The sequence below is a fragment of the Melanerpes formicivorus genome, unplaced genomic scaffold (assembly GCF_026170545.1).
Source record: "Melanerpes formicivorus ecotype bairdi unplaced genomic scaffold, bMelFor1.0.p_v2 SCAF_129, whole genome shotgun sequence".
Lineage (NCBI taxonomy): Eukaryota > Metazoa > Chordata > Aves > Piciformes > Picidae > Melanerpes > Melanerpes formicivorus.
In genome coordinates, this window is record NW_027142481.1 from 21,283 (window position 1) to 48,835 (window position 27,553).

The window sequence follows — 27,553 nt, forward strand, 5'->3', positions numbered from 1 at the left end:
TGCCCTCTCCCAGGAGGGAGGACAGCCGTGCCCTGAGGTCCTCCTACAGCATGCCAAAGCGCTGTGCGCTCAACCAGAGCCTGCCTGGTTAATGATCTTTGCCCAGAAGTCGCGTTCGAACCACAGAGTGAGCTTTTGTTTGCTTGGGAAAGCCACAAAGCCAGGGAGGAAGTGGAGGGGAAGGTGGGCAGGGGGGCGGGCGGCAGCCTCCTGACCTCATCGCCTTCCGCCCCACGGCGATTGGCAGCCCTGCCCCGGCCACCGGCTTTAAATGCCCCTGAGCTCGGAGCCGTCAGGGCAGGGAGCCACAGCTGCTGGGAGCCAACTGCCCGGAGCTGCTGCTGGGGGAATCGCTCGGAGCCCTCCTGCCACTAGCTGCCTGCTCCAGCGCCAGAAGAGGTAATGCTGTCCCTCCCTGCCTGGCGCTGCCTGGCGCTGCCTGCCTGCCCGCAGCTCTGGGCAGGAAGGAGACCTTCGGAAAGAGCAGCCCTGGCCAGGGGCTGTTGATGTGGCTGTGTGGGAAAAGGGCTGCGAGGTTGTTTTAGGGGCTCAGGGCTGCTTTAGGGGTGCAAGGTTGATGTAGGGGGTGCAAGGTTGGTTTAGGGGTGCAAGGTTGATGTAGGGGGTGCAAGGTTGGTTTAGGGGTGCAAGGTTGATGTAGGGGGTGCAAGGTTGGTTTAGGGGTGCAAGGTTGATGTAGAGGGTGAAAGGTTGATGTACAGGGTGCAAGGTTGGTTTAGGGGTGCAAGGTTGGTGTAGAGGGTACAAGGTTGATGTAGAGAGTGCAAGGTTGATGTAGAGGGTGAAAGGTTGATGTACAGGGTGCAAGGTTGGTTTAGGGGTGCAAGGTTGATGTAGAGGGTACAAGGTTGATGTAGAGGGTGAAAGGTTGATGTACAGGGTGCAAGGTTGGTTTAGGGGTGCAAGGTTGCTGTAGGGGGTGCAAGGTTGGTTTAGGGGTGCATGGTTCATGTAGAGAGTGTAAGGTTGGTTTAGGAGTGATAAGGTTGATGTAGAGCGTGCAAGGTTGATGTAAGGGGTGTAAGGGTGTTTTAGGGGTGCAAGGTTGCTGTAGGGGGTGCAAGGTTGCTGTAGGGGGTGCAAGGTTGATGTAGAGGGTGCAAGGTTGGTTTGGGGGTGCAAGGTTGATGTAGAGGGTGCAAGGTTGGTTTGGGGGTGCAAGGTTGGTTTGGGGGTGCAAGGTTGGTTTAGGGGTGCAAGGTTGATGTAGAGGGTGCAAGGTTGGTTTAGGGGTGCAAGGTTGATGTAGAGGGTGCAAGGTTGCTGTAGGGGGTGTAAGGGTGTTTTAGGGGTGCAAGGTTGATTTAGGGGGTGCAAGGTTGGTTTAGGGGTGGTAAGGTTGATGTAGAGGGTGCAAGGTTGCTGTAGGGGGTGTAAGGGTGTTTTAGGGGTGCAAGGTTGATGTAGGGGGTGCAAGGTTGGTTTAGGGGTGGTAAGGTTGATGTAGAGGGTGCAAGGTTGCTGTAGGGGGTGTAAGGGTGTTTTAGGGGTGCAAGGTTGATGTAGAGGGTGCAAGGTTGGTGTAGGGGTGCAAGGTTGATGTAGAGAGTGTAAGGTTGGTTTAGGGGTGGTAAGGTTGATGTAGAGGGTGCAAGGTTGATGTAGGGGTGGCAAGGTTGATGTAGGGGTGCAAGGTTGATGTAGAGGGTGTAAGGTTGGTTTAGGGGTGCAAGGTTGAGGTAGAGGCTGCAAGGTTGGTTTAGGGGTGCAAGGTTGGTTTAGGGGTGCAAGGTTGGTGTAGGGGGTGCAAGGTTGGTTTAGGGTTGCAAGGTTGGTGTAGGGGGTGCAAGGTTGGTTTAGGGGTGCAAGGTTGATGTAGGGGGTGCAAGATTGGTGTAGGGGTGGTAAGGTTGCTGTAGAGCGTGCAAGGTTGCTTTAAGGGTGTAAGGTTGGTTTAGGGGTGCAAGGTTGCTGTAGGGGGTGTAAGGTTGGTGTAGGGGTGCAAGGTTGATGTAGAGAGTGTAAGGTTGGTTTAGGGGTGCAAGGTTGATGTAGAGGATGCAAGGTTGGTTTAGGGGTGGCAAGGTTGCTGTAGGGGGGGCAAGGTTGCTGTAGGGGGTGCAAGGTTGGTTTAGGGGTGCAAGGTTGATGTAGAGAGTGCAAGGTTGCTGTAGGGGGTGCAAGGTTGGTTTAGGGGTGCAAGGTTGGTGTAGAGAGTGTAAGGTTGATGTAGAGGGTGCAAGGTTGGTGTAGGGGCTGCAAGGTTGGTGCAGGGGGTGTCAAGGTGGCTGTTTTGGGGCTGCAAGGTCGCTGTAGGGGCTGCAAGGTCGCTGTGGCGGCTGCAAGGTCGCTGTGGGGGCTGCAAGGTTAATGTAGGGATGTCAAGGTTGCTGTAGGGGTTGCAAGGTTGTTTTGGGGCTGCAAGGTCGCTGTAGGGATGCCAAAGCTGCTGTAGGGGCTGCAAGGTTGTTTTAGGGGTGGAAGGTCGCTGTAGGGGCTGCAAGGCTGCTGCAGGGACAGAGGGACAGAGGGGGGCTGCTCACTCTCTCGGCGTGGAAGCGCTCAGCACTGGTCAGCTCAGCCTGAGGGAAGTGCTTAAAACATCCCTGCAGCTTTTGAGTGGCCGAGGGAGCACAAAGGCAGCTGGGTGCGGGGTGGGGATGGAGGGCAGGGGAGGAGGATGGGCAGGGGCAGGTCGAAGGCTTAGCAGGGAGCCGGGGCTCAGCATGCTCAGGGTACAGCAGGAGAGGAACCAAGCCTGGGGCATTTCTGGGGGGTGACTCCCTGCTCTCCCAATCTTGCCCAGGTGAAGCATCACAATGAAAGCAGCGCTGCTGTGCCTCTGCCTCCTCAGCGTGGCTGCTGCTTGGCCGGTGAGTAACCCCCCAAGGCACACACACAGAATCGCACCGAGGGGGCTGGGCTGACATGGGAGCTCCACAGCTCACCCAGCCCAACCCCCTGCACTCCACTGGATCAGGTTGCCCAGAGCCCTGTCCAGCTTCACCTCACCCTAACCCTAACCCTAGCCCTGCCCTGGGGCAGCTTGAGGCTGTTCCCTCTTCTTCTGTCACTAATGGGAAAAGGAGGGAGCAGATTATCCTGGGGGCAGTCACTGAGCACCTGAAGGATGGCCAAGGGCTCAGGCCCAGCCAGCATGGATTTAGGAGGGGCAGGTCCTGCCTCTCCAACCTGAGCTCCTTCCATGCCCAGGGCACTGCCTGGTGGATGTGGGGCAGGCTGTGGATGTGGTCTGCCTGGACTCCAGCAAGGCCTTGGCCACCATCCCCCCCAGCAAGCTCCTGGCCAAGCTGTGAGCCCCTGGCTGGGACAGCAGCTCTGAGCTGGGTTAGGAAGTGGCTGGAGGCTGAGCCCAGAGAGTGGTGGTGAATGGTGCCACAGCCAGCTGGCAGCCAGGCACCAGTGCTGTGCCCCAGGGAGCAGTGCTGGGCCCCAGCCTGATCAATATCCTCATTGATGAGCTGGAGGAGGGGATGGAGTCAGTCACCAGCAAATTTGCAGATGACAGCAAGCTGGGAGCAGATGTTGGTCAGTTAGAGGGCAGAAGGGCTCTGCAGAGGGACCTTGCCAGGCTGGGCAGATGGGCAGAGGCCAACAGGATGGCATTCAACAAGTCCAAGTGCCAGGGGCTGCACTTTGGCCACAGCAACCCCAGGCAGTGCCACAGGCTGGGGGCAGAGTGGCTGAGAGCAGCCAGGCAGAGAGGGACCTGAGGGTGCTGATTGTCACCTGCCTAAACATGAGCCAGCAGTGTGCCCAGGGGGCCAAGAAGGCCAAGGGCATCCTGGCCTGGGTCAGGAAGAGTGTGGCCAACAGGAGCAGGGAAGTCCTTGTGCCCTGTGCTCAGCACTGCTGAGGCCACAGCTTAAGTCCTGTGTCCAGCTCTGGGCTGCTGAGGTTAGGAAAGAGGTTGAGCTGCTGGAAGGTGTTCAGAGAAGGGCAACAAAGCTGGGGAGGGGTCTGGGGCACAGCCCTGTGAGGAGAGGCTGAGGGAGCTGGGGTTGCTTAGCCTGGAGAAGAGGAGGCTCAGGGGAGACCTTCTTGCTCTCTCCAACTCCCTGCAGGGAGGTTGTAGCCAGCTGGGGGTTGGTCTCTTCTGCCAGGCCCCCAGCACCAGAACAAGAGGACACAGTCTCAAGCTGTGCCAGGGGAGGTTGAGGCTGGAGGGGAGGAGAAAGTTCTTCCCAGCAAGAGGAATTGGGCACTGGGATGAGCTGCCCAGGGAGGTGGTGGAGTCCCCATCCCTGGAGGTGTTCAGGAGGGGCTTGGATGTGGAACTTGGAGCCATGGTTTAGCCATGAGGTCTGTGGTCCCAGGTTGGACTCGATGATCTTTGAGGTCTCTTCCAACCTTGGTGATACTGTGAGACTGATCTGTGTGAAGAGACCAGCAGCAAACCTCTCCACAACCTCCTTTTAGGGAGCTGTAGAGAGTGATGAGGTCTCCCCTTCAGCCTCCTCTTCCTCAAAGCAAGCAGGAGTTGATGTCTTTGGAAGGGTGCACTTGGAGCTGCATTTGCAGCCAAATTCAGACTGACTTAGAGGCACAGAGTGCTCTGGGCTGGAAGGGAGCTCCAAAGCTCCTCCAGGCCAACCCCCTGCAGGCCTGGAGAGGAGAAGGCTGAGAGGGATCTGATCAATGCTTCTCAAGAGCTGAAGCCTGGGGGGCAAGCAGCAGGGGCCAGGCTCTGCTCAGTGGTGTCCTGGGGCAGGCCAAGGGGCAGGGGACACAGACTGGAAGCCAGGAGGCTCCACCTCAGCAGGAGGAGAAACTTCTTTGGGGTGAGGCTGCACTTCCCACACCCTTGCTGGAACTGCTGGGCTCTGGAACTGAGTGGCAGCCCAGCCCAGGAGCTTTCACCTCTCAGAACTTCACTTCCCCGAACACCCCCCAGGCACTCCCCACATTTGTGAGAGGCTCTGGGATCTGCTAGAGACAATTGTTTGGCAGCTCTCAAGCTCAAACTCCTCTCAAGCTCAAACTCCTCTCAAGCTCTCTCTTTCCTTGGGTTCACTCCCAAGGTCAGAGGAGAGACCATGAAGAACTTCAGCCACAGCCTCTGCTGTCCTCATGGGAAGGATCAGAGAAGAGTAAAGAGGACTGGGCTGGCAGGGAGCTGCAGAGCCCCTCCAGGCCAAGCCCCTGCCCTCAGCAGGGACATCCTCCACTGCAGCAGCTTGCCCACAGCCCTCTCCAGCCTCCCCTGCAAGCTCTCCAGCCATGGGGCCACAACCACCTCCCTGGGCAACCTCTTGCAGGCTTCCAGCAGCCTCCTGGGGCACAACTTGTTCCTCACATCCAATCTCCATCTGCTCTGCTCTCATCTCCAACCATTGCCCCTGGGGCTGTCCCTGCAGCCCTTTGGCAGCAGTCCCTCTGCAGCCTGCTTGCAGCCCCTGCAGGGCCTGGGAGCTGCTCTCAGCTCTGCCTGCAGCCTTCTCTTCTGCAGGCTCAACACCCCCAGCTCCCTCAGCCTGGCCCCACAGCAGAGCTGCTCCAACCCCCTGAGCACTTTCCTTGCCCTCCCCACTTACACATTTTCTTTGCCTGTTAGCCAGAACTCAACCCTGACAAAAGCTCTTCCCCTCTTCTCCTCTCCAGGTGCATAAATCCAAGCAGCAGGCCACTTCTGCCAGCTCTGAAGAGAAATATGTAAGTTCCTTTTGTCTTCATTCATTTCCTTTCCTAGAACCTTTGCAGACTTTAGGTTGGTTTCCCTTTTTCCCCCCCCTCTCTCTTGTTCATCTTTATCAGATGCTCCTGTTCTCCTCATGGCTGCTTGCAGCACAGATCCTCCTGTGGCTGCCCTCTCTTTGGGGCAGCACAAGAGAGCCACTGGGGGCTGCAGACCACTGCTGTGCTGTGGTATTTCCAGGCCAGCACTGGAAGTCTGTGCTCTGCCAGGTAAAAAGAGAGGAGGGCTGGGGGATGGCACAGCTGCTGAGGCCTCCTGGCTGGAGGTGTTTGCAGCCAGGCTGGAGGTGGCTGTGAGCAAGCTGCTGTGGTGTGAGGTGTCCCTGCCCATGGCAGGGGGTTGGGGCTGGCTGAGCCTGGAGCTCCCTTCCAGCCCTGGCAGTTCTCTATGATTCTACTGCAACCCACATCTGTCAGGCTGGATCAGCTGGCAACATCTGGGTGTTGGAGGAGCACTTGAATGCAACAGGAGCAGGGCAGGGATTGTGCCCCTGGGCTCAGCACTGGGCAGGCCACAGCTTGAGGGCTGGGCTGAGCTTTGGGCTCCTGGCTGCAAGAAGGAGCTGGAGGAGCTGGAGCAGGGCCAGGGAAGGGCAAGAAAGGTGGGGAAGGGTGTGGGGAAGAGGGCTGGGGAGGAGCAGCTGAGGGAGCTGGGGGTGGGGAGTGTGGAGCAGAGGAGGCTGAGGGAGACCTCCTTGCTCTCTGCAGCTCCCTGAGAGGAGGCTGCAGCCAGGGGGGGTTGGGCTCTGCTCCCTAGGAACAAGGGCCAGGAGGAGAGGAAATAGCCTGAACCTGTGTCAGGGGAGGCTTAGGTTGGAGAGAAAGAATCTCTTTGCTGTCAGAGTGGTCAGGGACTGGCAGAGGCTGCCCAGGGAGGTGGTGGAGTCTCCATGGCTGGAGGGGTTGCAGCAAGCTGTGGCCATGGCCCTTGGGGCCAGGGCTTGGTGGCCACAGTGGGGTTGGGTTGAGAATTAAACTGCATGAGCCTGGAGGTCTCTTCCAAGCCAAACAGCTCTATGACTCTAACCCCCCTGATCTTTTGGGAGTGAGCTGTGCCAGCCTTGTGCAGAGCTGTTTGGTTTACACCTCCTTGCCAGCTGCTGCTCACACAGAACCAATTCTTTGCCCTGAGAATCAGCTTCTGCCTTCAGCTTAGTGGCCTCGGGAGGTGGGACAGAAACCACCCTTAGGGCAATGACCTGAGAATGGGCAGAAAATCAGGGGCTCTTAGCTGCAACCCCCAAATGCCACTCAGGAAGGAGAAATGAGCTGGAGAAAGGGACCTGAATTTGGCCAGGCTCTGCCTGTGGGAGGCAGAGGCTCTGCCTCTGTGTTCTGCTGTTTGGGTGTAATGTTCATCCAGCACCAGGGATGTGCTGCTCTGAGTCCTCTTCCTGCTGCACTGAGCACAGAAGGACCTGCTGAGCACAGAGGGAGCTGGGGAGGGGTCTGGGGCACAAGGCTGGGGAAGTTTAGGACAGAGTGTCTGAGAGCAGCCAGGCAGAGAGGGACCTGGGGGTGCTGGGGAACAGCAGCTGAAGAGGAGCCAGCAGTGTGCCCATGGGGCCAAGAAGGCCAAGGGCATCCTGGCCTGGGTCAGGAAGAGTGTGGCCAGCAGGAGCAGGGAAGTCCTTGTGCCCTGTGCTCAGCACTGCTGAGGCCACAGCTTGAGTCCTGTGTTCAGCTCTGGGCTCTTGAGGGTAGGAAAGAGGTTGAGCTGCTGGAAGGTGTCCAGAGAAGGGCAACAAAGCTGGGGAGGGGGCTGGGGCACAAGGCTGGGGAGGGGTCTGGGGCACAGCCCTGTGAGGAGAGGCTGAGGGAGCTGGGGTTGCTTAGCCTGCAGAAGAGGAGGCTCAGGGGAGACCTTCTTGCTCTCTCCAACTCCCTGCAGGGAGGCTGTAGCCAGCTGGGGGTTGGTCTCTTCTCCCAGGTCCCCAGCAGCAGAACAAGAGGACACAGTCTCAAGCTGTGCCAGGGGAGGTTGAGGCTGGAGGGGAGGAGAAAGTTCTTCCCAGCAAGAGGGATTGGCCACTGGGATGAGCTGCCCAGGGAGGTGGTGGAGTGCCCATGCCTGGAGGTGCTCAGGAGGGGATTGGATGTGGCACTTGGTGCCATGGTTTAGTTGTCAGGAGGGGTTGGGTGGCAGGGTTGGACTTGCTGAGCTCTGAGGTCTTCTCCAGCCTTAGTGATTCTATGGTTCTGCTGCTCTGGGTTAAAAGCTCTTCTTTGCCTTTTCTCCTGCAGGACCCCAAGGGCCACTACTCACAGAGGTATAAACACCACTCCTGGGAGAGCCTGCTGCACCCCCAGCCTGACCTGGTGTCACCCCAGCAGGTAGGGGCAGCTGCCTGGAAGGGGAGGCACAGATCCTTCTGTGCTATGATTTGCAAGCTGGCAGAGCTCTCTGTTCCTCCTCACCTCAGTCATTCCCACCCCACTGCTCATCTGTGAGCCTCTGCTGCCAGGGCTCACTGGGGGCTGCCCCTCTGACATCCTGAGCACAAAGCAGCCTCAGGCTCCTGTGGCTCCCTTGGCCCAGGGGAAATGGAGAGAAGCATGAGGGGAGGCTTAGGTGAAGAGCAGGATGTTCAGCCTGGAGAAGAGAAGGCTGCAGGGAGACCTCAGAGCATCCTCCCTGTACCTGAAGGGCTCCAGGAGAGCTGGGGAGGGACTCTGGCCAAGGGCTGGGAGTGCCAGGCTGAGGAACAATGGCTTGGAGCTGGGAGAGGAGAGACTGAGAGTGGAGAGGAGGAAGAGATCCTTGAGAGTGAGGCTGGGGAGACTCTGGCACAGGCTGCCCAGGGAGGCTGTGGCTGCCTCCTGCCTGGAGGTGCTCAAGGCCAGGCTGGATGAGGCCCTGAGCAGTCTGGGGCTGGTGGGAGGTGTCCCTGCCCATGGCAGGGGGCTGGAGCTGGATGAGCTTTGAGGTCCCTTCCACCCCAACCCATCCTGGGATTCTCTGACCATTATCCATCAGCTGTGCCCCAGCTGCAGGCTCCTGTACCAGCCAGGTGCCAGCTGTGGGCTGGCACTGCCCACTGTGCTGGGAGCAGTGGTGCTGTGTTCCAGCTGCCCTGCAGCAGAAAGCCCCCAGGAGACATCTGCAGGGCAAGGAGAGCAGAGAGCAAGCTGAGAGAGTCTGCAGGGCCTGGCAGGGCCTGGGAATGGGGGGCTTGGACCTCTCCTGCCAGCCAGCAGCCCAGCTAGTGCCTGGGAATACCTTGGCTTCCCCACATGGTGTTCCCAACCTTCCCTGCCCTGCTGAGCCCACACCTGCAGTGTCCTGTCCAGCCCTGGGCTCCCCAGCCCAAGAGGGACAGGGAACTGCTGGAGAGAGCCCAGCAGAGGCTATGAGGATGATGAAGGGCCTGGAGCAGCTCTGGGAGGAGCAAAGGCTGAGAGCCCTGGGGCTGAGAGCCTGGAGCAGAGCAGCCCCAGAGGGGAGCTGAGCAATGCTCAGCAAGAGCTGAAGGCTGGGGGGCAGGAGGCTGGGGCCAGGCTCTGCTCAGGGGTGCTCAGGGACAGGACAGAGGGGCACAAACTGGACCTCAGGAGGTTCCACCTGAACAGGAGAAGAAGAACAACCAGAGAGTGTCTGCAGGGACTGACAGGGCATGGAAATGGGGAGGGGAGGTGAGGTTGGACCTTGCCTACAAGAGCAGCCCAGCTAGTGCCTGGGGATGCCTTGGCTCCTGTGGTGCTTGAAGGAGCCTCAGCAGTCTGAGCAGCTCCCCTGAGCAAGCCTGGTGTGCCAGCAGTGACTTCCTTCTGTGTTGCTTTCAGACCCTCTACTCCTCAGAGGAAAGTGTGGATGTCTCAGTGCATCAGGTGAGTGTGCTGGGCTGCAAAGTGTGTCCCCCCCAGGGCTGGGGGCAGTGCTCCTTCTCTCAGGGAGCTGGGGACAGCCAGAGGGTTACCATGGCCAAGGAGCATTGGAAGCTTTCAACCCCTCTGGGCAGCCTGCTCCAGGCCTCCAAAGAATCACCAAGGTTGGAGAAGACCTCAAAGATCATCAAGTCCAACCTGGCACCACAGACCTCATGATTAAACCCTGGCTCCAAGTGTCACATCCAATCCCCTCCTGAACACCTCCAGGGATGGGGACTCCACCATCTCCCTGGGCAGCTCATCCCAGTGGCCAATTCCTCTTGCTAGGAAGAACTTTCTCCTCCCCTCCAGCCTAAACCTCCCCTGGCACAGCTTGAGGCTGTGTCCTCTTGTTCTGGTGCTGGGGGCCTGGGAGAAGAGACCAACCCCCAGCTGGCTCCAACCTCCCTGCAGGGAGTTGCAGAGAGCAAGTTTCTCCTCCTGCTCGATTGTTGCCTCCTGGGGTCCAGTTTGTCCTCCTTGCCCCTTGTGCTGTCCCTGGGCACCACTGGCCCTGGCCTCAGCCTCCTGCTCACCACAGCTCCTTTAGCTCTTGCTGAGCATTGCTTAGATCCCCTCTGGGGCTGCTCTTCTCCAGGCTCTCAGCCCCAGGGTCTGGGGCACAAGGCTGGGAGAGGGGTCTGGGACACAAGGCTGGGAGAGGGGTCTGGGGCACAGCCCTGTGAGGAGAGGCTGAGGGAGCTGGGGTTGCTTAGCCTGCAGAAGAGGAGGCTCAGGGGAGACCTTCTTGCTCTCTCCAACTCCCTGCAGGGAGGTTGGAGCCAGCTGGGGGTTGGTCTCTTCTGCCAGGCCCCCAGCAGCAGAACAAGAGGACACAGTCCCAAGCTGTGCCAGGGGAGGTTTGGGCTGGATGCTAGGAAGAAATTCTTCCCAGCAAGAGAGATTGGCCACTGGGATGAGCTGCCCAGGGAGGTGGTGGAGTCCCCATCCCTGGAGGTGTTCAGGCAGAGCCTGGCTGAGGCCCTTGGTGCCAGGGTTGGGTTGATCAGACGGTGCTGGGGGAGAGGTTGGCCTCAATGCTCTCCAAGGTCTTTTCCAACCTGGTTAATTCTGTAGCCTGGGTGAGGTGGGCAGGCAAGCAGGCTGCCCCCCTGCCCCAGGTGCTGCTTGGCCTGATGCATGCCAAATGCTGCCCAGCAGATCCCTGCCGTGCCGAGCGCGAGCCAGGAGGATGCGGACGGGGCTGACGACGAAGACGACGACGACGACTCCAACGACACAGAGGAGTCCCAGGAGGTCACCACCATTTTCCCCACAGACATCCCTTTCACCTTCCCTCCTTCCACCCAGAGTGACACTGCTGGCAGGGGGGACAGCGTGGCCTACAGGCTGAGGGCAAAAGCCAGGCTGCTGAAGTCCAGCAAACTCAGCAAGGCGGCACAGAAGGTAAGGAGCCTTGAGGCAGGGGCAGGCAGCCTGGGAGGGGAATTGGTGCTCCATGGGAGTCAGGCTGAAGGAGGATTGGAAAGCAGGCAGAAGGGAAGAACAAATCCTCACAGCCACCTCCAGCCTGGCTGCAAACACCTCCAGCCAGGAGGCTTCCACCACCTCCCTGGGCAGCCTGGGCCAGGCTCTCACCACCCTCCTGCCCAACAACTTCTTCCTCACAGCCAAGCTCCAGCTCCCCACTTCTACTTCTGCTCCAGCCCCCCAACTCCTAGCCCTCCCTCACCCCCTCCAAAGTCCCTCCCCAGCTTGCTTGCAGCCCCCTGCAGCTCCTGCAAGGCCACCAGAAGGGCTCCTGGGAGCCTTCTCCTCTCCAGCCTGCACAAGCCCAACTCTCTCAGGCTGTGCTCACAGCAGAGCAGCTCCAGCCCTCTGCTCCTCCTCCTGGCCCTGCTCTGGACACCTTCCAGCCCCTCCAGAGCCTTCCTGGCACACAGGCTCCAGAGCTGGCCCCAGAGCTGCAGCTGTGGGCTCAGCAGAGTGGAGCAGAGGGGCAGAATCCCCTCCCTGGCCCTGCTGGCCACACTTCTCTTGCTACAGCCCAGGCTCTGCTTGGCTCTCTGGGCTGCAAGTGCTCCCTGCTGGCTCCTGCTGAGCTTCTCCTCCCCCAGCACCCCCAAGGCCTTTTCTCTAGGGTTGCTCTCAAGCCAGTCCCTGCCCAGCCTGCATCAGTGCCTGGGATTGCCCTGCCCCAGCTGCAGGACCTTGCCCTTGGTCTGGTTGAACCTCCTGAGGCTGCCTTGGGCCCAGCCCTGCAGCCTGTCCAGGTGCCTCTGGCTGGATCCCTTCCCTCCATCCTGTCTGCTGCAGCACACAGCTTGGTGTCCTCAGCAAACCTGCAGAGGTGCAGGTGAAAGGTTGATGCAGCTCCACAAAAACACCACAGTGCCTTCAGGGAGAGAGGCTTTGGCTGTCCCCTCAGCCTGTGCAGCAGCAGCTCCTAGCAGAGCAGTTCCCCAGCAGTGCCCATGGCTCTGTCTTGTTTCTCTCTCACAGGGCTGGGGAGAGGTCTGGGGCACAGGGCTGGGGAGGGGTCTGGGGCACAGCCCTGTGAGGAGAGGCTGAGGGAGCTGGGGTTGCTTAGCCTGCAGAAGAGGAAGCTCAGGGGAGACCTTCTTGCTCTCTGCAGCTCCCTGCAGGGAGGTTGTAGCCAGGTGGGGGTTGGTCTCTTCTGCCAGTCCCCCAGCAGCAGAACAAGAGGACTCAGTCTCAAGCTGTGCCAGGGGAGTTTTGGGCTGGATGTTAGGAAGAAATTCTTCCCAGGAAGAGGAATTGGCCACTGGGATGTGCTGCCCAGGGAGGTGGTGGAGTCCCCATCCCTGGAGGTGTTTAGGAGGAGCCTGGCTGAGGCCCTTGGTGCCAAGATTGAGTTGCTCAGATGGTGCTGGGGGAGAGGTTGGACTGGATGACCTCGAAGGTCTGTTCCAACCCTGGCAATTCTCCCTACCACAGCTCTTTGCCTATGATGCCACCGAGGAGGACGAGAGCGCCCTGGATGCAGCCAGCCAGCAGGAGGTCCTCTCCCGGGAGGACTCTGCCGCCCCTCGCTCCCTGCGGAGAAAGGGCAGCAGCGGGGGGTGGGCTGCCGGGAGGCAGGGGCCGGCCGGCAGCGAGGGGTGGGCTGCCAGGAGGCAGGGGCCGGCCAGCAGCGAGCTGGAGAGCGAGCAGCGGGACCGCAGCGCCGAGAAGGACAGCCGGCAGCAGGGGGACAGCCGGGAGGCGGCAGCCGACAGCAAAGCGCTCTCGGGTGGCGAGGGGGACAGCCGGGAGAGCAGGGAGAGCCCTGCCTCCCCCGAGGCTCCTGACCACCACAGCAACCAGACGGCGGAGAGCGCTGAGGACGCTGGGGATCGCCACAGCATCGAACGCAACGAAGTGACCCTCTAGAGGCAGGCAGAGGCCATCGTCCGTCCCCTGCCTGTTGAATCCCTGGGTTGGGGGGGGGGAGGGTTGGGGGCTTGGAAGGGGAGGGTGGGGGGTTGGGGGTGACTGTAAATGTTGTGACTTGTTGGGGCTCGGGGCAGCTTCTCTGCCGGGTGGCAGAGGCGCAGGGCAAGCCAGAGGGGCGCTGTCAGAGCGGGCATTGCCCCCCTGCCCCCTCTGCTCTGTGCTGCCAGCTGTGTTCTGCTGTAAGTGGAGCGAAATAAACCCACAAACGCCTCCCTGCCTGCAGGCTGTGTCACTGGGGGCAGGGCTGGGGCTGGGGGGAAGCTTGCTGACCATCTGTGGAGCTGCGGAATGGAAGAGTTCCATTTTTGGCTGGAGAAGAGCTTGAACTTCATGGAGTCCAAGCATTCTAAACCAGGGCTCTACAGAGGGGGAGGAGAGGAGGGGAGGGGAGAGGAGAGGAGGGGAGAGGAGGGGAGGGGAGAGGAGGGGAGAGGAGGGGGAGAGGAGAGGAGGGGGAGAGGAGAGGAGGGGGAGAGGAGAGCAGAGGAGAGGAGAGGAGAGGGGAGGGGAGGAGAGGGAGAGAGAGGGGAGGAGAGGGAGGGGAGGAGAGGGAGGGAGGGGAGGAGAGGGAGGGAGAGGGGAGGAGAGGAGAGAGAGGGGAGGAGAGGGAGGGAGGGAGAGGGGAGGAGAGGAGAGAGAGGGAGGGAGAGGAGAGGGAGAGGAGAGGGAGAGGAGAGGAGAGGAATTAACCAGGTTAGAAAAGACCTTTGAGGTCATCAAGTCCAACCTCTCACCCAGCACCATCTGATCAACTAAACCATGGCACCAAGTGCCTCATCCAGGCTCTTCTTAAACACCAGGGCTCCCAGCGGGGAGGCAGCACCACGGCAACTCCATCTCCCTCCGTGCCCAGGGCTCTCGGGGGGTGGCACTGGAGGGCGGGAGGCAGGACCACGGCAACTCCATCTCCCTCCGTGCCCCGGGCTCTCGGGGCTGGCACTGGAAAGCGGGAGGCAGGACCATGGCAACTCCATCTCCCTCCGTGCCCAGGGCTCTCGGGGCTGGCACTGGAAAGCGGGAGGCAGGACCACGGCAACTCCATCTCCCTCCGTGCCCAGGGCTTTCGGGGGTGGCACTGGAGGGCGGGAGGCAGGACCACGGCAACTCCATCTCCCTCCGTGCCCAGGGCTTTCGGGGGGTGGCACTGGAGGGCGGGAGGCAGGACCACGGCAACTCCATCTCCCTCCGTGCTCCAGGCTTTCGGGGCCGGCTTTGGAGGGCGGGAGGCAGGACCACGGCAACTCCGTTTTCCTCCGTGCTCCGGGCCTTGGGGGCCGGCGTTGGAGGGCGGGAGGCAGGACCACATCGACTACATCTCCCCTCCGTGCCCCGGGCTCTCGGGGGGTGGCACTGGATGGCGAGAGGCAGGACCACGGCAACTCCATCTCCTTCCGTGCTCCGGGCTCTCAGGGGCCAGCGTTGGACGGCGGGAGGCAGGACCACGGCAAATCCATCTCCCTCCGTGCTCCGGGCTTTCGGGGCCGGCGTTGGTGGGCGGGAGGCAGGACCACGGCAACTCCATCTCGCTCCGTGCTCCGGGCTCTGGGGGCTGGCACTGGAGGGCAAGAGGCAGGACCATGGCAACTCCATCTCCCTCCGTGCTCCGGGCTCTCGGGGCTGGCACTGGAGGGCGGGAGGCAGGACCACATCGACTCCATCTCCCTCCGTGCTCCGGGCTCTCGGGGCTGGCACTGGAAAGCGGGAGGCAGGACCATGGCAACTCCATCTCCCTCCGTGCTCCGGGCCTTGGGGGCCGGCGTTGGAGGGCGGGAGGCAGGACCACATCGCGTACATCTCCCTCCGTGCTCCGGGCTTTCGGGGCCGGCGTTGGAGGGCGGGAGGCAGGACCACATCGCCTACATCTCCCTCCGTGCTCCGGGCTTTCGGGGCCGGCGTTGGAGGGCGGGCAGGGGGCGGGAGGCAGCGGCGGTCCGCCCCGGGCGGTCGGTGGCGGCGCAGGGGCTGATGGCGGCCCGCGGGGGCTGCCGTCGCGGGCGGGAGCAGCTGGAGCTGGAGCGCCTGGGGGAGGCGGCGCGGACCGGCTCCTGCCCGCCGCCGTCGCCGCCGCTCTCCGCCTGCTCTCGGCAGGCTTGGAGCCGGGACAACCCGGGCTTCGAGCCCGAGGAGGAGGGAGCGGCGGCGGCGGCGGCAGGGCCGGTGCTGGAGATGATGGACGTGGAGTGGGGCAGCCCCGCGGCCGCCGCTTCGTCGTCTCTGGGCAGCGGCGCGGCGGGGCCGGGCGGCGGCGGGCGGCGGGCGGGCCGGCGGCTGGCGGCGGCGGCGGCGGCGGCGGCGGGGCGCGGAGCGACGGAGGGGCCGAGCCGCCAGCAGCTGCCGCCCGACGGCGCCGCGCCCCGCCGAGGGGCCTGGGCCAAGCGCCTGGCGCGGCGGCTGCGAGGTGAGAGCCTGTCCCCTCCTCTCCGTGCCCCCCGTGCCCCTGCTCTCTAGGTGCCCCCTTCCGCCTGCTCTCTCTCTGCCCCCCTCTTTGTACCCTCCATCCCCTTGCTGTCTCGGTGCCCCCTTCCCGTTGCTCTCTCTCTGCCCCCCTTCTCTTTGCCCCTCTTCCCCCTGTTCTCTCTCTGCCCCCCTCTCTATACCCTCCATCCCCCTGCTCTCTCGATGCCCCCTTCCCCCTGCTCTCTCTCTGCCCCCTTCTCTGTGTCTCCCTTCCCCCTGCTCTCTCTCTGCCCGCCTCTCTGTACCCTCCATCCCCTTGCTCTCTCGGTGCCCCCTTCCCCCTGCTCTCTCTCTGCCCCCTTCTCTTTGCCCCCCCTTCCCCCTGCTCTCTCTCTGCCCCCCCTTCTCTTTGCCCCTCTTCCCCCTGCTCTCTCTCTGCCCCCTTCTCTGTGTCCCCCATCCCCCTGATCTCTCTCTGCCCCCCTCTCTGTACCCTCCATCCCCTTGCTGTCTTGGTGCCCCCATCCCCCTGCTCTCTCTGTGCCCCCCCTGCCCCCTCTCTCTCTGTGCCCCCCTCTCTGTGCCCCCCCTGTCCCCCTGCTCTCTCAGTGCCCCCCCATCCCCTTGCTCTCCCTGTGCATCCCTCCCAGTGCCCCCCACCCCCCGTGCTCTCTCTGTGCCCCCATCCCCCTGCTCTCTGTGCCCCCTGTGCCCCTGCTCTCTGTGCTCCTCTCCCTCCTCCCTCCCCTTCCCCTCTGTGCCCCATGCCCTCACCCCTCCTGGCAGAGCAGGGTTCCCTGTGCCTCCCCACCCCTGTGTCTGGGCTGCCTGTCCCTGCAGGCTGTCACCCAGGGGAGTGCCTGTGGGCTGTCTGGGAGCCTTTATTGCCTTTTCCACCCCACAGCTTTGCTACCTCTTCTTCTTCCCTCCTTTCCCCCCTCTGCCCACCTGTGCTTTGTGTCCCCACCTCTGCCTGCAGAACTCTGATTTCCATCCCCCTCCAGCACAGACAAATGCTCACACTCCTCTCTCTCTCTCTCTCTCTCTCTTTCTCTTTCTCTCCTTCCCTCTGCAGCACAGAGCTCTCTGTCCCCTCCAGGTCTTAGTTCTGGCTGCTTGCAGTGTGCTGTGCTGACTCTCCTGGGTTGCAGGTGGCTTTGCTGATCCAACACCCCCAGGTATTTGGAGAGGCAGAGCAGAGGATTGGTCTTTCCCTCCTTTGGACAGCACCCCAGAATGGGGGGGGGGGGGGAGGAGAGGGAGGGTTGGAAGAGACCTCTGAAAACCATCCAGTCCAACCCCATGCTCCCCCCCCTCCCTGCCCCTTCCCTTGCTAGAGCAGGATCATGGAGAGCAAATCCCACAGGAACACATCCAGAGGGGTGTGGAATGCCTCCAGACTCCAGGACCTCCCTGGGCATCCATCCTCAGAGTGGGATTGCTGGCAAGGGCTCCCCTGGGGTCTCTGGAGGGGGCTGCCTGTTGGTGAGCAGCTGGTGGCCAGGGGCATAGCTTGAAACAGCTTTGAGAGCAGCCCTGGGGAAAAGGCCTTGGGGGTGCTGGGGGAGGAGAAGCTCCCCAGGAGCCAGCAGGGAGCACTTGCAGCCCAGAGAGCCAAGCAGAGCCTGGGCTGCAGCAAGAGAAGTGTGGCCAGCAGGGCCAGGGAGGGGATTCTCCAGCCTGGGCTGCAGCAAGAGCTTCCTAAGCTGTGATGTGGCTAAGGTCAGAGCAGTCACAGATGGGAAGCAAGTCCATCAGAGACACTTCCCTCACCTCCATGAGACAGCTTCCAGCATCAGGTGCATGGCTGCAGCTCTGTGGATCATCTGAATCTGTCTCTGGAGGAAGGCTGCTTGTTTGTGCTGCCCTTCCTGAATCATCCCCAGGCTGGATGGGGCTCAAGGGCACAGGAGCACAGAGCTGGCAGGGCTGGAAGGGAGCTCCAGGCTCAGCCAGCCCCAGCCCCCTGCCATGGGCAGGGACACCTCACACCACAGCAGCTTGCTCACAGCCACCTCCAGCCTGGCTGCAAACACCTCCAGCCAGGAGGCTTCCACCACCTCCCTGGGCAGCCTGGGCCAGGCTCTCACCACCCTCCTGCCCAACAACTTCTTCCTCACAGCCAAGCTCCAGCTCCCCACTTCTACTTCTGCTCCAGCCCCCCCACTCCTAGCCCTCCCTCACCCCCTCCAAAGTCCCTCCCCAGCTTGCTTGCAGCCTCCTTAAGATACTCATAGGCTACAAAAAGGTCTCCTGGGAGCCTTCTCCTCTCCAGCCTGCACAAGCCCAACTCTCTCAGCCTGTGCTCACAGCAGAGCAGCTCCAGCCCTCTGCTCCTCCTCCTGGCCCTGCTCTGGACACCTTCCAGCCCCTCCACAGCCTTCCTGGCACAGAGGCTCCAGAGCTGGCCCCAGAGCTGCAGCTGTGGGCTCAGCAGAGTGGAGCAGAGGGGCAGAATCCCCTCCCTGGCCCTGCTGGCCACACTTCTCTTGCTGCAGCCCAGGCTCTGCTTGGCTCTCTGGGCTGCAAGTGCTCCCTGCTGGCTCCTGCTGAGCTTCTCCTCCCCCAGCACCCCCAAGGCCTTTCCTCCAGGGCTGCTCTCCAGCCAGTCCCTGCCCAACCTGGATCAGTGCCTGGGATTGCCCTGCCCCAGCTGCAGGACCTTGCCCTTGGTCTTGTTGAACCTCCTGAGGCTGCCTTGGGCCCAGCCCTGCAGCCTGTCCAGGTGCCTCTGGCTGGATCCCTTCCCTCCATCCTGTCTGCTGCAGCACACAGCTTGGTGTCCTCAGCAAACCTGCTGAGGGTGCACCCAGTGCCACTGTCCATGGCACCAGCAAAGATGCTGAACAAGCCTGGGCCCAGTACTACACCCAGAGCCTTGCCTGAGCTCTGCTCTTGCTCTGGGAGGCAGAGGGAACACCCAGAGCCTTGCCTGAGCTCTGCTGTGGCTCTGGGAGGCTTTTTTCCCCCCCTCTTCCCCTGTAACTCTCTTCCCTGTCCCCTGACTGCTGGCAGTGTTCTCCCAGGACAGGATTGGAGCTTGCAAAAGCTTTCTGCTCACCAAGTTTTCTGCTCCACCACATTTCTTCTTGGTGAGTAATGTGTTGAGAGCCAGGACTTGGCTCCCTGGCCTGCTCAAGCTCACTGCCTGGCCCAGCTTTTTCCCTTCCCTCTTCCCCTGCTGTTTTCCTGCCTTCTTAGGAGGGTGGCTGCTGGGCTGGAGGCTGAGCTGCTTGGGTTTGTTGTTACTGATGGCTCTGCAAAGCCCTTCTTGGTGTGTTCCTCTCTCCAAGGCTGACCTGACTGTGAGGGCTCTTGTGGGGTGAAGCTGCAGCCTGTATTGAAGTGCTGGAGCAGGGCCAGAGGAGGCCACCAAGATGCTCAGAGGGCTGGAGAGACTCCCCTGGTGGGGGACAGGCTGGGAGAGTTGGGGGTGGGCAGCCTGGAGCAGGGCCAGAGGATAGGATAGGATGGGATGGGATAGGATAGGATAGGATAGGATAGGATAGGATAGGATAGGATAGGATAGGATAGGATAGGATAGGATAGGATAGGATAGGATAGGATGGGATAGAGTAGAATAGAATAGAATAGAATAGACCAGGCTGGAAGAGACCTTCAAGATCATCATATCCAACCTATCATCCAGCACCACCTAATCAAGTAACCCATGGCACCAAGCACCCTGTCAAGTCTCCTCCTGAACACCTCCAGGGATGGGGACTCCACCACCTCCCTGGGCAGCTCATCCCAGTGGCCAATTCCTCTTGCTGGGAAGAACTTTCTCCTCCCCTCCAGCCTCAACCTCCCCTGCCACAGCTTGAGACTCTGTCCTCTTGTTCTGCTGCTGGGGGCCTGGCAGAAGAGACCAACCCCCAGCTGGCTCCAACCTCCCTGCAGGGAGTTGGAGAGAGCAAGAAGGTCTCCCCTGAGCCTCCTCTTCTGCAGGCTAAGCAACCCCAGCTCCCTCAGCCTCTCCTCACAGGGCTGTGCCCCAGACCCCTCCCCAGCCTTGTGCCCCAGACCCCTCCCCAGCTTTCTTGCCCTTCTCTGGACACCTTCCAGCAGCTCAACCTCTTTGCTAACCTCAGCAGCCCAGAGCTGGACACAGGACTCAAGCTGTGGCCTCAGCAGTGCTGAGCACAGGGCACAAGGACTTCCCTGCTCCTGCTGGCCACACTCTGCGTGACCCAGGCCAGGATGTCCTTGGCCTTCTTGGCCCCCTGGGCACACTGCTGGCTCCTCTTCAGCTGCTCTCCCCCAGCACCCCCAGCTCCCTCTCTGCCTGGCTGCTCTCAGCCCCTCTGCCCCCAGCCTGTGGCACTGCCTGGGGTTGCTGTGGCCAATGTGCAGCCCCTGGCACTTGGATGTGTTCAATCTCCTGCCCTTGGCCTCTGCCCATCTGCCCAGCCTGGCAAGGTTGTGCCAGATGGCCTTGAAAGCTCCTTTCCAACCCAACCCACCCTGTGGTTCTGTGTGCTTTGTGTGCCTGGCAGCAGCCATCTGTGCAGGTCATGAGGTGAGCTTCCCTTCCCAGGTCTGTGGGGGACAAGGCTGATGGAAGAGAGCAACACCAGCAGAGAGAGGTACCTGAGGAGTGCTCTGAGGGAGCTGCTCACCTACTTGGCTTTCCTCCTGGTCCTCTGTGTCTGTAAGTATCACCCAGAGCCACTCAGACATCCACTTAGAGAACTGCCAGGGCTGGAAGGGAGCTCCAGGCTCAGCCAGCTCCAGCCCCCTGCCATGGGCAGGGACACCTCACACCACAGCAGCTTGCTCACAGCCACCTCCAGCCTGGCTGCAAACACCTCCAGCCAGGAGGCTTCCACCACCTCCCTGGGCAGCCTGGGCCAGGCTCTCACCACCCTCCTGCCCAACAACTTCTTCCTCACAGCCAATCTCCAGCTCCCCACTTCTACTTCTGCTCCAGCCCCCCCACTCCTGTCCCTCCCTCACCCCCTCCAAAGTCCCTCCCCAGCTTGCTTGCAGCCCCCTGCAGCTCCTGCAAGGCCACCAGAAGGTCTCCTGGGAGCCTTCTCCTCTCCAGCCTGCACAACCCCAACTCTCTCAGGCTGTGCTCACAGCAGAGCAGCTCCAGCCCTCTGCTCCTCCTCCTGGCCCTGCTCTGGACACCTTCCAGCCCCTCCAGAGCCTTCCTGGCACAGAGGCTGCAGAGCTGGCCCCAGAGCTGCAGCTGTGGGCTCAGCAGAGTGGAGCAGAGGAGCAGAATCCCCTCCCTGGCCCTGCTGGCCACACTTCTCTTGCTGCAGCCCAGGCTCTGCTTGGCTCTCTGGGCTGCAAGTGCTCCCTGCTGGCTCCTGCTGAGCTTCTCCTCCCCCAGCACCCCCAAGGCCTTTCCTCCAGGGCTGCTCTGCAGCCAGTCCCTGCCCAGCCTGTGTTGGTGCCTGGGGTTGCCCTGCCCCAGCTGCAGGAGCTGGCTGCTCCCTGGGACTCCACCATAAGGACACTTCCAGGGGGTCACAGCACCACAGCACAGCAGAGGTTGGAAGGGACCTCCAGAGACCATCCAGCCCACCCCCCCTGCCAGAGCAGTGTCCCCCAGGGGTGATCCTCACAGGGATGCATCCAGGTGTGGAAGATCTGCAGAGGAGGAGAGCTCCACAGCCTCTCTGAGCAGCCTGTCCCAGTGCTGGGGGCTGGGGGGAGAAGCCCAACCAACCAACCTCTGGAAGTGTGGCTGTGGAAGGGAGAACTCCTGGGCAGGTGTTGGAGGCATCCTCTGCTCCTGCACAGCTCCAGCCTGACCTGTTCCAACCCAAAGAAGCCAAATGTTCTTTGGCTGTCTCTTTTTCTGGGTCTCTTTTTGGTTCTTCTTTTGGTTTGCTTGCTTGCTTGGTTGTTTTCCACCCCCCAGCCCCTCTCCCCCATGCCTTTACCTCTCTCCCTGCTTCCTCCCCCCCTCCTCTTTTGCAGTGACTTATGGCACAGTGAGCTCCAGCATGTATTACTACACCAGGGTCATGGCCCAGCTCTTCCTGGAGACCCCTGTGTCCAAACTGGAGAAAACTGATTTCAAGACCCTGTCCTCCATGGATGACTTCTGGAAGGTAAATCAAACATCCCCCACCCAGATCCCTCCCCCCCCAAGGCCTTCATCTCTCTGTGGCTGCCACTTCCTGGTGCAGAGAGAGTGGTGGTGAATGGTGCCACAGCCAGCTGGCAGCCAGGCACCAGTGCTGTGCCCCAGGGAGCAGGGCTGGGCCCCAGCCTGATCAATATCTTCATTGATGAGCTGGAGGAGGGGATGGAGTCCATCAGCAGTGAATGTGCAGCTGACAGCAAGCTGGGGGCAGGAGCTGAGCTGTGAGAGGGGAGCAGAGCTCTGCAGAGGGACCTTGCCAGGCTGGGCAGATGGGCAGAGGCCAAGGGCAGGAGATTGAACACATCCAAGTGCCAGGGGCTGCACATTGGCCACAGCAACCCCAGGCAGTGCCACAGAGAGCAGAGTCCTGCAGCTGCAGCAGCACAGCCTGGGAGGGGATCTGCTGCAGAGCAGCCCCAAGGAGGAGCAGCTGGCAGTGCTGCTGGGCAGCAAGCTCTGCATGGGGCAGCAAGGGGCCCTGGGGGCCAAGGAGGCCAATGGGGTCCTGGGGGGCAACATCCATCCAGTATGGAGAAACTTGATGTACTGGGCCCAAAAATAGCTGCAGCTGGGCCACAGGCTGGAGCTGAGCTGGGCAAAGCCAGCAGGCAGCAGCAGGGACCAGCAGGCTGCTGCTCCTTGGAGCTGGGGTGGGCTCCCCTGAGGCAGCAGGGAAGAGACACCTGGAAAGGGTTTAGGTTGGGAAGGTCCTCCAGGAGCATCCAGTTCCAAGCCCCCTGCCCTGGGCAGGGAGCCAGAGTCCCAGCATTAGCCAGGTTGGAAAAGGCCTTTGGGATCACCAAGTGCAGCAAGGCATGTCCAGCAGGGCCAGGGAGGTTCTGCTCCCCCTCTGCTCTGCTCTGCCCTGCTGAGACCTCCCCTGGAGGATTGCATCCAGCCCTGGGCTGCCCAGCTGAGGAGGGACAGGGAGCTGCTGCAGAGAGGCCAAGGCAGGCTGCAAGGCTGCTGAAGGGACTGCAGCAGTGCCTGGGGAGGAGAGGCTGAGAGCCCTGGGGGTGCTGAGTGTGGAGAGGAGAAGGCTGAGAGGGAGCTGAGCAATGTCTCTCAAGAGCTGAGGGCTGGGGGGCAGGAAGGGAGGCACAGGGACAGCCTCTGCTCACTGGGCCCTGGCACAGGCCAAGGGGCAAGGGATGGAAAGTGCAGCCCAGGAGGTTGCAGCTCAGCCTCAGGAGGAACTTCTTGGCTGGGAGGCTGCCAGAGGCCTGGAGCAGGCTGCCCAGAGAGGTTGTGGAGTCTCCTTCTGTGGAGCCTTTGCAGCCCTGGCTGGATGTGTTCTGTGTGCCCTGGGCTGGATTCTCTGCTCCTGCTCTGCCAGGGGGCTGCCACTGGAAGCTCTCCAGAGCTCCCTTCCCACCCCTAGCACCCTGGGAGCTGTGATCTCAAGGGGAGCTTAGCTCAATCTGCTTGCCTAAGATGCCCAAAGCAGTCTTCCCACTGCTGCTGGATGAGGAGAGCTCCCAAGGTGCTTGCTGAGCTCCTCTGCAGTCATTGCTTGGCCAGCTCTGGGCTCACAGTCTGAGTGCTGAGGGGAAGCTGATGGTAGCAAATAGCTCCAGAGGAGCTTTTTGGGCAAGCATTGGGCAAGCAACAACTCTGTGACCAGTCCTTCCCCCTTCCCCTGCTCAGTTCCCTGAGAAGAGGGCTGGGGAGGGGCAGCTGAGGGAGCTGGGGGTGGGGAGCAGGCTGCCCAGAGAGGTTGTGCAGTCTCCTTCTGTGGAGCCTTTGCAGCCCTGGCTGGATGTGTTCTGTGTGCCTTGGGCTGGATCCTCTGCTCCTGCTCTGCCAGGGGGCTGCCACTGGAAGCTCTCCAGAGCTCCCTTCCAGCCCCTAGCAGCCTGTGGGGCTGTGACCTGTCCAGCTCAGCCTGTGCCTCCCTCCCCAGTTCACAGAGGGCCCTTTGCTGGACGGCCTGTACTGGGAGCTGGGGGACAACAACCAGAGCCTGGCCCACAACAGGAGCTTCATCTACCACCAGAACCTGCTGCTGGGGCTGCCTCGCCTGAGGCAGCTGAAGGTCAGGAATGGCTCCTGCTCCATCCCTGAGGACCTCAAGGAGGAGATCCAGGACTGCTATGATGTCTACTCCGTGGCCAAGGAGGACACCGCTCCCTTCGGGCTGCGCAACGGCACGGCGTGCGTGGAGCTCCTGGCACTGCCTCCTGCTCCCTGCCCCTCCTGCCTGCCAGGGCCACCTCTGCAGTTGCTTCTGAGGGGGCTGGGGGGGGCTCAGGCTGGAGAGGAGGAGGCTGAGGAGTGGGAGTGGGGAGGGGACAGCTGCTGCTTCTCGGTATCGAGCATCAGGAGCAGAGGAAATGGTTTGGAGCTGCAGCAGGGGAGGTTCAGGTTGGGTGTTAGGAAAGAGTTCTGCACTGAGAGGGGTCTCAGATGTTGGAATGGGCTCCTGAGGGAGCTGGGGGTGGTCAGGCTGGAGAGGAGGAGGCTGAGGAGTGGGAGTGGGGAGGGGACAGCTGCTGCTCAGTATCGAGCATCAGGAGCAGAGGAAAAGGTTTGGAGCTGCAGCAGGGGAGGTTCAGGTTGGGTGCTAGGAAATAGTTCTGCACTGAGAGGGGTCTCAGATGTTAGAATGGGCTCCTGAGGGAGCTTCTGGGGGATCTGGGGTGGGGGGCTTAGGCTGGAGAGGAGGAGGCTGAGGAGTTGGAGTGAGGGGGGGACAGCTGCTGCTTCTCGGTATCGAGCAACAGGAGCAGAGGAAAAGGTTTGGAGCTGCAGCAGGGGAGGTTCAGGTTGGGTGCTAGGAAATAGTTCTGCACTGAGAGGGGACTCAGATGTTAGAATGGGCTCCTGAGGGAGCTTCTGGGGGAGGTGGGAGTGGTCAGGCTGGAGAGGAGGCTGAGGAGTGGGAGTGGGGAGGGGGCAGCTGCTGCCCAGTGTCGAGAATCAGGAGCAGAGGAAAAGGTTTGGAGCTGCATCAGGGAGGTTCAGGTTGGGTGTTAGGAAATAGTTCTGCACTGAGAGGGGTCTCAGATGTTGGAATGGGCTCCTGAGGGAGCTGGGGTTGCTTAGCCTGCAGAAGAGGAGGCTCAGGGGAGACCTTCTTGCTCTCTCCAACTCCCTGCAGGGAGGTTGGAGCCAGCTGGGGGTTGGTCTCTTCTGGCAGGCCCCCAGCACCAGAACAAGAGGACACAGTCTCAAGCTGTGCCAGGGGAGGTTGAGGCTGGAGGGGAGGAGAAAGTTCTTCCCAGCAAGAGGAATTGGCCACTGGGATGTGCTGCCCAGGGAGGTGGTGGAGTCCCCATCCCTGGAGGTGTTCAGGCAGAGCCTGGCTGAGGCCCTTGGAGCCATGGTTGAGTTGCTCAGATGGTGCTGGGGGAGAGGTTGGACTGGATGAGCTCTGAGGTCTTTTCCAGCCTGGTGAATTCTGTCTTCTGTTGATGCTTAGCTGGGGGGAGAGCACTGACCTGTGTGTGCTTCCCTTGCTCCTGGGCTAGCTGGACCTACACCAGCGAGAAGGATCTGAATGGCAGCAGCTACTGGGGCTCCATTGCCACCTACAGTGGGGCTGGGTATTACCAAGACCTCTCCAGGAGCAGGGAGGAGGCAGCCCTGCAGCTTGCAAGCCTCAAGAAGAACCTGTGGCTGGACAGAGGGACCAGAGCAGCCTTCATTGATTTCTCTGTCTACAATGCAAACATCAACCTGTTCTGCGTGGTCAGGTATGGGGAGAGGGCCAGGGCAGCCCCCGGGGCACACAGGGCAGGCTGCAGGCCTCTTGGGCTGGCTTTGCTTTGGGCACAGAGGCCACTGGGTGGCTTGGAGGAAGGAGGCAGAAAAGGGGAGGTGAAGGCAGGTCCTCCTGGCAGGGTTTCACACTGCTCCTGAAGTGCTCTGGGGGTCAGCCAGGCTTGGGCAGGCTGAGAGCTGGGCAGGGAGGAAGCCTCTGAGGCTCAGCAAGGAGGAGAGCAGAGTCCTGCAGCTGCAGCAGCACAGCCTGGGAGGGGATCTGCTGCAGAGCAGCCCCAAGGAGGAGCAGCTGGCAGTGCTGCTGGGCAGCAAGCTCTGCATGGGGCAGCAAGGGGCCCTGGGGGCCAAGGAGGCCAAGGGGGTCCTGGGGGGCAACATCCATCCAGTATGGAGAAACCTGATGTGCTGGGCCCAAAAACTAGCTGCAGCTGGGCCACAGGCTGGAGCTGAGCTGGGCAAAGCCAGCAGGCAGCAGCAGGGACCAGCAGGCTGCTGCTCCTTGGAGCTGGGGTGGGCTCCCCTGAGGCAGCAGGGAAGAGACACCTGGAAAGGGTTTAGGTTGGGAAAGTCCTCCAGGAGCATCCAGTTCCAAGCCCCCTGCCCTGGGCAGGGAGCCAGAGTCCCAGCATTAGCCAGGTTGGAAAAGGCCTTTGGGATCACCAAGTGCACCAAGGCATGTCCAGCAGGGCCAGGGAGGTTCTGCTTCCCCTCTGCTCTGCTCTGCCCTGCTGAGACCTCCCCTGGAGGATTGCACCCAGCTCTGGGCTGCCCAGCTCAGGAGGGACAGGGAGCTGCTGCAGAGAGGCCAAGGCAGGCTGCAAGGCTGCTGAAGGGACTGCAGCACTGCCTGGGGAGGAGAGGCTGAGAGCCCTGGGGGTGCTGAGTGTGGAGAGGAGAAGGCTGAGAGGGAGCTGAGCAATGTCTCTCAAGAGCTGAGGGCTGGGGGGCAGGAAGGGAGGCACAGGGACAGCCTCTGCTCACTGGGCCCTGGCACAGGCCAAGGGGCAAGGGATGGAAAGTGCAGCCCAGGAGGTTGCAGCTCAGCCTCAGGAGGAACTTCTTGCCTGGGAGGCTGCCAGAGGCCTGGAGCAGGCTGCCCAGAGAGGTTGTGGAGTCTCCTTCTGTGGAGCCTTTGCAGCCCTGGCTGGATGTGTTCTGTGTGCCCTGGGCTGGATCCTCTGCTCCTGCTCTGCCAGGGGGCTGCCACTAGAAGCTCTCCAGAGCTCCCTTTTAAACCCTAGCACCCTGTGAGCTCTGATCCTGTGATCCCCAGAGCTCCCTTCCAGCCCCTAGCACCCTGTGAGGCTGTGAACTGAGTGGGGTCAGGGTTACCCCTGCAGAGTGCCTGCTCTGAGTCACCTCTGGGCTGCTCCTGCCTGCTGCCAGGGTTGACCTGACCCAGATAAACAAAGCCAAGCTCCTTCCCCTGCTTTGTTGGTTGTTTTGCTCTTTATTTGCCCCTTTTTTGTTGCCTTCCATGCAGGCTGGTGGTGGAGTTTCCAGCAACTGGAGGCCTTCTGACCTCTTGGCAGTTCCAGCCAGTGAGGCTGATCCACTACATCTCCACCCTGGATTTCTTCCTGGCAGCCTGTGAGGTGGCATTTTGTCTCTTTGTCCTCTACTATGTGGTGGAAGAGGTCCTGGAAATCCACATCCATAGGCTGCACTACTTCAGGAGCCTCTGGAACTGCCTGGATGTCCTCATCCTTGTGGTAGGGAACCTTGGAGGAGGGGGGAAGTGCTGGCTGAAGTGCACTCTGGGGGGGATCTCAAGGGTCTGGGCTCCCCTCCCCACCACCCCCAGGTCAAGAGGGACAGGGAACTGCTGGAGGGAGTCCAAGAGGGGCTCCAAAGCTGCTGAGAGGCCTGGAGCAGCTCTGGGAGGAGCAGAGGCTGAGAAGATACAGAATTAACCAGGTTGGAAATGGCCTTGGAGGTCATCAAGTCCAACCTAGCACCCTCCTGGGCAACAACTTCTTCCTCACAGCCAAGCTCCAGCTCCCCACTTCTACTTCTGCTCCAGCCCCCCCACTCCTAGCCCTCCCTCACCCCCTCCAAAGTCCCTCCCCAGCTTGCTTGCAGCCCCCTGCAGCTCCTGCAAGGCCACCAGAAGGTCTCCTGGGAGCCTTCTCCTCTCCAGCCTGCACAAGCCCAACTCTCTCAGGCTGTGCTCACAGCAGCTCCAGCCCTCTGCTCCTCCTCCTGGCCCTGCTCTGGACACCTTCCAGCCCCTCCAGAGCCTTCCTGCCACAGAGGCTCCAGAGCTGCAGCTGTGGGCTCAGCAGAGTGGAGCAGAGGGGCAGAATCCCCTCCCTGGCCCTGCTGGCCACACTTCTCTTGCTGCAGCCCAGGCTCTGCTTGGCTCTCTGG

At 61.3% G+C, this 27,553-nt stretch overlaps 2 protein-coding genes across 2 annotated transcripts in view; both read left to right on the forward strand.

Moving 5' to 3' along the window:
- The first annotated feature begins 291 nt into the window (after nt 1-291).
- On the forward strand, nt 292-13,170 carry SPP1 (secreted phosphoprotein 1). Its single transcript, XM_068168019.1, has 7 exons — nt 292-399; nt 2,768-2,834; nt 5,584-5,634; nt 7,921-8,010; nt 9,460-9,504; nt 10,705-10,950; nt 12,463-13,170. The coding sequence occupies exons 2-7, from the start codon at nt 2,781-2,783 to the stop codon at nt 12,895-12,897; spliced, it is 921 nt and encodes a 306-aa protein (XP_068024120.1). The 5' UTR covers nt 292-399; nt 2,768-2,780; the 3' UTR covers nt 12,898-13,170.
- Nucleotides 13,171-14,895: 1,725 nt separating this feature from the next.
- Nucleotides 14,896-27,553, forward strand: part of PKD2 (polycystin 2, transient receptor potential cation channel) — a 38,515-nt gene continuing 25,857 nt past the window's right edge. The window contains 6 exon segments of the mRNA XM_068168023.1: nt 14,896-15,358; nt 19,895-20,008; nt 21,292-21,425; nt 23,364-23,614; nt 24,931-25,155; nt 26,667-26,895. Of these exon segments, the coding sequence (XP_068024124.1) occupies nt 14,926-15,358; nt 19,895-20,008; nt 21,292-21,425; nt 23,364-23,614; nt 24,931-25,155; nt 26,667-26,895 (1,386 nt within the window). The 5' untranslated portion in view covers nt 14,896-14,925.